At 41.7% G+C, this 9,259-nt stretch overlaps 1 protein-coding gene across 1 annotated transcript in view; it reads right to left on the minus strand.

Moving 5' to 3' along the window:
- RBM34 (RNA binding motif protein 34) overlaps positions 1-7,535 on the minus strand; it is a 23,900-nt gene extending 16,365 nt beyond the window's left edge. Inside the window, exons 1-5 of the mRNA XM_035008488.1 lie at positions 7,414-7,535; positions 7,122-7,296; positions 6,778-6,914; positions 2,915-3,146; positions 2,469-2,528 (exon numbers count right to left, since the gene is read on the minus strand). Coding sequence (XP_034864379.1) covers positions 2,469-2,528; positions 2,915-3,146; positions 6,778-6,914; positions 7,122-7,296; positions 7,414-7,472 — 663 coding nt within the window. The 5' untranslated portion in view covers positions 7,473-7,535. The remainder of the gene's footprint in view (positions 1-2,468; positions 2,529-2,914; positions 3,147-6,777; positions 6,915-7,121; positions 7,297-7,413) is intronic.
- Positions 7,536-9,259: the final 1,724 nt, after the last annotated feature.

Genomic DNA, 9,259 nt, shown 5'->3' on the forward strand with positions numbered 1-9,259 from the left:
GAGAGAGAGAGAGAGAGAGAGAGAGAGAGAGAGAGAGAGAGAGAGTGTGTGTGTGTGTGTGTGTGTGTGTGTACACACACGTGTGGTGTGGTGTCTATATGTGTAATGATCATGAGTTCCATTAAGAAGAATTTTTAGGGTGCCTGGGTGGCTCAGTCGGTTAAGCGACTGCCTTCAGCTCAGGTCATGATCCTGGAGTCCCAGGATCAAGTCCCACGTCAGGCTCCCTGCTCAGCAGGGAGTCTGCTTCTCCCTCTGACCTTCCCCTTCTCATGTGCTCTCTCTCTCTCTTTCTCGCTCTCTCAAATAAATAAATAAAATCTTTAAAAAAAAAAAAAAAGAAGAATTTTTAGGAAAATTAAGTTGACTGTGGGTGTGCTGAAAAGAGGTAGACTGAATGTAGGAACAGTAACAAACTTCTGCAACTATTCTGGCAAGAGATAATGAGAACTTTGGTGGAACAATGCAGAAAGAAAGGAAGGACTCCTCTTGGGAAAAACCACAGCTAAAACATAGAAAGGGATACAAGCAATAGGCTGGGTGGGTCAAAGAAGAGTCCAAGGCACTGAAGAGGCTTGCAGCCTGGGTGGCACTAACTCATATAGAACATCAGCACACAGCACGGGATGGGGCCGGGGAGAAATGGAGGTGAGCAGAGACTGAAACTGGGGTGCTGAAGATAGCCAAGTGGATGTATCAGGGAACGTTCTGATATGGGGAAATGGGACTCTGAAGGACAGACAAAATATATATGAAAAAAGTGAGTGAGAAACAAATACCATGACAAAAATTATGGCGACCGTGCCAAAACCTTGGGAAATGTCTACTTTTAAGATTTATTTTACAGAACGAGAGCTCACACACAGGGGCCAAGTGTACAGGGGCGGGGAGGCCAGAGGGAGAAGGACAGGGAGTCTTAAGCAGACTCTGTGCTGAGTGAGGAGCCCGACTCAGGGCTGGATCTCATGACCCTGAGATCACGACCTGAGGCGAAACCAAAAGAGTCCTACAATTGACCGATCGCACCACCCAGGTGCCCTGGGAAATGTCTACTTTTAGAGAAGTGAGCAGTTTTGCCCTCTGGGAACATTTGGCAATGAATGGAGAAACTTCCAGTGGTTACAGCCGGGGTGGGGAGGGTGCTACCGGCATCTAGTGGGTAGAGGCCAGAGATGCTGCTAAACAACCTCTAATGCACAGAGCAGCTTCCAACAACAAAGAATTACCTGGCACAAAACATCCACAGTATCAAGGCTGAGAAACCCCATTTTAGAGAATCACATGAGAAAGAACAGTTAGAAACAAAGAATAAACATTTCTTATGTTTTAATATACATTAATTACATTTAAAAAATATGAATGAGAAAAAAAAGAATGATGCTATTTCATACTTCAAGGAGCATGGCTATAACTGGTCTACAGAGTGCTCAGTGGGTGAAATCAGACACCATCTATTTCTATAAAAGTTTAGCATTAAATTGATTTATTTTTTATTTATTTATTTTTAAGATTTCATTTATTTGAGAGAGCGTGCACGCAAACACAAGTACGGGAAGCAGGCAGAGGGAAAGGGAGAAGCAGACTCCCCACTGAGCAGGGAGCCCAATACAGGGCTCCATCCCAGGTCCCCGAGATTATGACCTGAGCCAAAGACAGATGCTTAACCAACTGAGCCACCCAGGCGCCCCTTGATTTTTTTTTTAAACTTCATCTGCTGGGGCGCCTGAGTGGCTCAGTCAGTTAAGCGTCTGACTCTTGATTAGGACTCAGGCCATGACCTCAGGGTCGTGAGATCAAGCCCTGCATCTGGCCCCACGCTCAACAGGAAGTCCTGCTTGGGATTCTCTCTCCCCCTGCCTCTATCCCTCCACACTCATGTGTGCACAAGCCCTCTCTCTGTTAAGAAATTAAAATAAATAAAAACTTTTGACTGCATATGCTCAGAGTGTAAGTACTATTTGCAGTAGTCACACGAACTTCCTGTATCGAATGCCTAGGATTCTAGAAATGCTATTCAACATGTATTAATGTTTTTTTTTTTTCTAAAGACTTTATTTATTTGTCAAAGAGAGAGAACACAAGCAGGGGGAGCAGAAGGGAGAGGGAGAAGCAGGCTCCCTGCTGAGCAAGGAGCCCGATGTGGGACTCGATCCAAAGACCCTGGGATCATGACCTGAGCCAAAGGCAGATGCTTAACTGACTGAGCCACCCAGGCATCCCAACTGCAAACAAAAGTCACACATCCACCCTCCAACGATATCATTTCACTATGTGAACTCATTAAATTATGAACAGAGTCCAAGTGTCAGCACTATATACTAAGAACACCTCTTCTCTTGGGCTAGATTTGAACCTGTTGATTCAAAAGGTTGTGCTTCTCCATCTCACTAATACCAACATGTTAATAAGTCTGACTTAAATGCAATACATTTTAAGATTTGCAATTTCAAGGTGGGGAGAACACATACCAGAGAACGAAATCGTACAGATTCTATTTGTCCATACTCTCTGAAAAATGACTTCAGCTTCTAAAACAAAAAAGTATATATACACTTTAGTTTACTTTCAGAACATCAAATAAGTGTTATAAAAAGGAATTAAGTACAACTGTCTGATAATCTTTACTGCCAGGTTTTAAGAATATTTCAGGAATAGTTGACTATTCAGTTGGAAGACAAAAAAAAATTCTACTGAAATTTATACATATTTATGTTCATATAAACACAACTCAAGTTCTTGTTACTACCCATAAGGTACACAACATTTTTGTCTTTCAATCTTTTATAATCTTTACTACACATAAATTATAAAAGTAAAGGGCAGATTTCGGGTTTAGTGAACCCCACACAATGGAAGAAAGTTAGGATGTATTCTTTCATTTATACAACATTCACTGAACCTCTTACACACTTACCTTCTTGTTACATGTGACAGGCAAATTCCCAACAAACACAGTTCTCTCGTTCTTTAATCTCTCCTCTTCTTGGTTGATTTCAATTTTCTTTCTTTGATTTACAACTGTGTGATCTACATCATCAGGTGCTTTTTTATCTGCTACTTTAATACCAGATTGAGAATTACTCCTTTTTTGTCCCTGTTTTTGATGAATTTCTTCTTCTAAATCAGCACTTGCTAGAGCGTTTTCCCTTTACAAGGCCAAAAAAAAAAAAAAAAAAAGAGCAAAAAGAAGAATTGTAAGAGTCATGGAAGTCAGGTGTAGTATTTGGCAAAGCACAAGGATCAAAAACATTTCCCACCTAGGGCGCCTGGGTGGCTCAGTCAGTTAAGCATCGGACCCTTGATTTCTACTCAGGTCATGATCTCAGGGTCTTAGAGTTGTGAGGCTCTGTGCTGAGCATGGAGCCTGCCTAAGATTCTCCCTCTCCCTCTGCGCACACCCCCACCCCAAGCACACATGATCGCTTAAAAAAAAAAAATTCCCACCTACTTCTGACTTTCCCAAATATAAATGTATGAGTCACAAATATATCTAAATTTATAAAGCAGTATTATCAAAAAGTGACTGGTATCTTTAGAAAACCCAAGATTAGAAAAAATCAAGCTCAATTTTTTGAAAATATGTTAAAACCGCCAGGTAACAGCAGAGCACCAAAGTTCGTTTCAACAAAAGTTTAATTTAAAGCTCTTGGAGATTTAGTTTACACTCTATGAATGCCTAGTTTCATTCTCGGCTCTAGAACTCTAGGGGAACTGCAGCACTCCGAGGGGTTCTATAAAGGTTAATATGGGCTGCAAAATACTTCATAAAAGTAATCTGGCCAATAGGGAAAACCAGATTTCCTATTTATAATAGTTCTATAATAGCTAAAGGACTGCTTGTCAAAAGTACATTCTGAAATAGTGCACACGGATAAGCGAGATCTGAGCATCGCTAACAGAGAACTGGACCAGGATCTTTTTTTTTTTTTTTAATTTATTTGTTTTTAATAATCTCTACACCCAGCATGGGGCTCAAAATCACGACCCCAAGATCAAGAGTCACATGCACTTCCAAACAAGCCAGCCAGGTGCCCCTGGACCAGGATGTTAAGGAGGGGAGAGAAGGGATAGTACCAGTCATGGGTAGTAAATGATACATTCACTCAGTAAATATTTACTGGGTTTCTACTCAGTTCCAGCCTCTGGGGATAGAAAGATGAAGAGACTATTAAAGGCCTTTCAATAGTCTAGCCTCTGAAGAGATAGGCAAAGTTCACAATAAAATGGGAACATGGTGTAGAAAAATAAAAAGAAACACGAAAGGCTTCTCAGAGGAGGAAAGGCAGTGTCTGGCACATAGTGCTCAGTAAATTTTACCATTATTACTCTTCCACTAGACCCGAAGTTCCACTAAGGAGAAGGTTCGTGTCAAGTTTTTTGTCTACTATGGCATATAAAGTGCTGAGCAGGAGGAGTGAAGGGAACCAAGACAGTATGGTGAGGAAGGAACCAGGTCAAGGACCGTGGCTGTTAATGCAAACGAGCTTACATTGGAACCCACGGAGAATAACGAGCCACTGAAGACTTTAGAGACTGACTAAAACAGATCATTTGGGCAGCAGAGCAGAAGATAATTAGGAAGGGGGCAAAGCTGGATAAGGGAGATCAATAAAGAGAGAGTTATAACTGCATGTATGTGAGAGGACAACAGACCAACTAGAGAAAGGGAGGTGTGGAAAGGGAGAGAAAGATTAGAGAGATAATTAAAAGACAGCATCATCAGGACTTGGCAGCTAATTAGATGTGCAGGGAAGAGAGAGTGTAAGATGACTCCCAAGTCACTGGCTTAGGCAACTGGAAAGCTCGTGGTACCACTCGTGCAGAGGAACAGGTTTGATGAAGATACACAGCTCAGTCTGAGGCATTCTGAACTTGAGGTACAGCTGACTCTTGAACATGGGTTTGAACTCCACTTACAAGTGCATTTTTTTTTCCGATAAATACGGTACAGTACTATAAATGTATTTTCTCCTCCTCATAATTTTCTCAATAACATTTTTTCTCTAGTTTACTTTATTGTAAGAATATATACTATATATAACATATAAAATATGTGTTTATCGACTGTTCATGGTACTGGTAAGGCTTCCGGTCAACAATAGGATATCAGTAGTTAAGTTTTGGGGAAGTCAAAGTTATATGTGGATTTTTGACTGTGTGGAGGTCACTGCCCCTAACCATTCCATTGTTCAAAGGTCAACTGTATATAGAAGATACAGGTGCAAATGCCAGCAGGCAAACAGACTCACAGGTCAGGAGATCAGGAGAGAAATTGGAATGATGCAGCCATGGGAATAAACGTGATTGCTCAGAATGAATGGTAGAAAAAAGGCCAGAGAAGGTGACCAAACAGAATCCTGAGGAAATCAACATTTACAGAGCAGTCAGAAGAAAAGGTACCCACAATAACAGAGAAGGAACAAAGAGACAGGAGAGATTGCTATAAAAAAATCTAACAGCTGCAGAAAGAAAAGCAGCCATGTGAAATGCAAGAGAGGACTCACTAGACAAAGGCTTACTGTCTACTAAATATGGCAACTAGGTCAGGATGGCTCCACCGAGCACTGTTTCAGAAGTTTGATCAGATCATAGAAAAACAAACACAACAAGCAAACAGACTACAAGTTCATGGAAGATAAAGCAGATCCAGAAAAGGAAGAGAACATAAGTATCACATTTTTCTGAAAGCTTGACTATGAAGGGAAGGACCAAGGGAATGGTAGATAGCAAACAGGGAAGCACGACTATAGACAGGGTTTGGTTTTGTTGGATTTCTCTTTTTAGGATGAGAATCTTGAGTTTATTTGTACAGTAGACACAGAAAAGACACAGGAAAGAGAAGAAAATGCATATACCTGATGGCACAATCCCGAAGAGGCAGAAGAGGTCTGCGGTATACACAGAACAGGTGACTGAATTAATCTTGGACAAAGAGGAAGACATCTTTCTCTAAGAGAAAGGTAAAGAAATTAAGGATGTGCATTAAATACACTAAGGAGGAGGTTGGAAAAGTGGTGGTTAGTAACTGTTAGCAATTAATAGCTCTCTGACTAAGTAATATCACCTGGGGAGAGAGAAATGAGAAATAAAGGGCTTGAAGAGAGTGGCTTCGCGAACTGAGGAAAGTTACCTGGGAACCTATGATGTTACTTCTATTTGGATCTTGATCAGATAAACTATAAAGAAAACTTTTTTTATAAGCTAACGGCAGAAATCTGATCTCTGACTTAGGAAGTTTAAGAAAACAAAATTCTTCAGGCGCCTGGGTGGCTCAGTCGTTAAGCGTCTGCCTTCGGCTCAGGTCATGATCCCAGGGTCCTGGGATCGAGCCCCACATCGGGCTCCCTCCTCGAGGGGAAGCCTGCTTCTCCCTCTCCCACTCCCGCTGCTTGTGTTCCTGCTCTCACTATCTCGGTCTCTGTCAAATAAAGAAATAAAATCTTAAAAAAAAAAATAAATAAGAAAACAAAATTCTTCTTCGTGCTGCAATATTTACAGATAGATTACAGATCTTAGATTTGCTTCCACTTAGTGAGGGAGCTATGAATGGGGTAAAGATGAAACAAGACTGGCCAAGTATGAATAACTGTTGATGCTGGGTATATGAGGTTCTCCTCATCCTTTTCAAATTTTGAATATATATGAAATTTTCCATAATAAAAATTTTTTGGTAAAAATTAGAACTACGAAATGAGAAAAAAAAAGAATATTGCAGGTCCAAAAATCTTAATTTCTTTACCATCTAATTTAACATCAACTTAAGAGAATTCTGCCAACCTGTTTGCCAACTTTTTGTCTGCATCAGAAAGTTTCTTCTTCGCTTTCGCTTTTTTTGAAGGTTCTTGCAAGAGTGGTCTCTGAATTTGGAATGTACTTTCTTCCTCCTCATCCCGTTTCCTTTTTTTGGTGGTCTCCTTTTAAAAATCGGAAGTTGTGTTTGAGAACTCATCTTTTTCGATAATTTAGCAGTCTTTCTAAATTTGCAAATTTTCTCTCCCACTGGATGTCCAGTAATGAACGGTTACTTAAAATTAATCCTATCTGCCCCACTCTAGAAACCAAGCCCTGCGAGGTAAAAAGCCGTTCTAACGGGCCCTTCGGAATAGAAGCCGGTGACTTACTTTCGGCACACGCAGATACACGGGTTGAGGCTGAGGCTCTAAAGAGCTGAAGAGGGACGCCAGCCGAGCTGTGGTGTCTCTGCAGGGCCGCTTGCCCTGGAACAAGCTGCTGGCGACTTGTCCAACCACATAGTCTCCTGTCAGATTCCCGCGAACGCCGCCGTCTGGGTCGTCTCTAGACACCGACGCCACAAACTCAGCCACGCCACGCCACGCCACGCCCCACCGTTTCGCCCGCCCGAGCTCCCGAACGACCACCTTCGCCCGGGTAGACGTGCCACGCGCCACTCACCTTTCCTCCGCACCTCCCTTTTTCTTCCGTTTGTTCTTCCCTTCCAACGGCATTCTCATTCCCAGGCTTCCTGGACAGCGGCCGGCACGCGCGCTCGCACTTCCGGCTCCCGGCTACTTCCGCTCTCGGGCCACGCCCCTTCCGCTCTGGGCTGCGTGGGAGCCGGAGACTTCCGGCGAGTTGGGGCAGGGTTTCCGGCACCGGGTTGGACCTCGGGAGTGAAGGAAGTCTTCGAGAGTACTCGAGGCCTTAAGTATAAGTAAGAATCAGCCAGACTGGGTGTGGGGAGTCAGTACAAGTGGAGGGAAAACAAGGTCCAAAACCCCTGAATCACTGATGAGGAGGGAGAGAGGCTTATCAAGAAAGGAAGTTATAGGGATGTCGGCTACGTAATATTAAACAATTGGTGAATCGGTGTGAAGCGTACGTGGGTATTCTTTGCATTGCTCTGGCAATTTTTCTGAAATTTGACAGTGGAGGCCTCAGCCCTAACCTGCTCTGCCCTATTCTACCAGATCCTTGGCACTCAAAACTCTTGCTATTTCCTCAGCCTAACTTCCAGACTCGCCCCCTCCAAACCCGCACATTCTGGCTTTTATTCCTTGTTATTCCTTTACCTTTTGTTATTCCTTTACCCAAAATTATCCTCCTCTTTACTCATCTTCACCTGCAAAATCATGCCCATCCTTCAAGGTCCAGCTCTGATATCTCACGAAAATTTCCCAGCTATTTGCAATAGATTTTTTCCTGTTCATCAAACTGCATTAGTGTTAATGTACACTCTATCTAGATGTATAAATGGGTATCTTATTTATCCTATTTCTGTATATTTGTTGTACCTAGTGGATGTCGGTAAATTGATTTTTAGGTAATAAAAGATAAATATTAGATTATAATTAGATAATTGAATTCAGAACTTTGGTATAAAATCGGATTGAATTTTGACTCTGAGAATAGATCTTTCTGAAAGCTGCTTAACAGAAGTCATTGAGAATATAGGTGACCTTTCATAGGCCACATCAGAAAAAAAAAAAAAAAAAAAACAATATTCACCTGCTTGGCCGTGGTTTTGTTTTGAGTGTCTTATTTAGGTTTCCCCTAATTGTGACCTTGCAGTATTTCACAAAAGATGGACAAATCCAATTGTCCCTATTTGCAATTCAAGCATCTCCCTCCATCCTATACAGTCCAATGAAGAAATCCTACATTTTCCTTCAGAATGTCCCAATCCCATTCCCTCCCTACTCTCTCTAGCATTATTCCAAGAATCATTTTCTTATCTGTAACACTGCAACCTCATCACATCTGGCTTTTCCTGACTCTTCCTCTCCATTCTTGCCTACACATTCCACTTCTAGATGAATCTCCCTTGAATGTTACTTCAAGGTTTGCATCTCCTCTGTGTCACCCTCACATCTGTCATCACAATTCCCATATACTCCTTCATCTTCTCCTTTAAACTCTTACGCACTGGTTTTCCCTGACCATCCAGTTTAGCACAGATTTTATTAGGTCTTACGTATATTACTTCTACAACTAAACCATGAAACTATTCCTCCAGGGTATCACATCTAATATACACAAAAGCCATCAAGATGTTAGCCAGAAATCCCTAAAGAGTAGGTTAAAATTAAAAGAAAGGTGGAGAAATGGACTCAAAGAATGAAAGGCAGCACACATTTCTAGAGGAAAATAGGATTAAAGAAGCTGTGGTTGGAGAGTTAAAAAATGATCCCCACTGCTGTTCAGAACTGGTTTTTAAGTGTTTGGAGATCACTTAACCCCTTTGAAGAGTTTAAAATATAAAGACTCTTTTCAGAGGAAAGTACAGATAAGGGGCGCCTGG

This window comes from Mirounga leonina, unplaced genomic scaffold, assembly GCF_011800145.1.
Source record: "Mirounga leonina isolate KUSES-001 unplaced genomic scaffold, KU_Mleo_1.0 Mir_152, whole genome shotgun sequence".
Taxonomy (NCBI): domain Eukaryota; kingdom Metazoa; phylum Chordata; class Mammalia; order Carnivora; family Phocidae; genus Mirounga; species Mirounga leonina.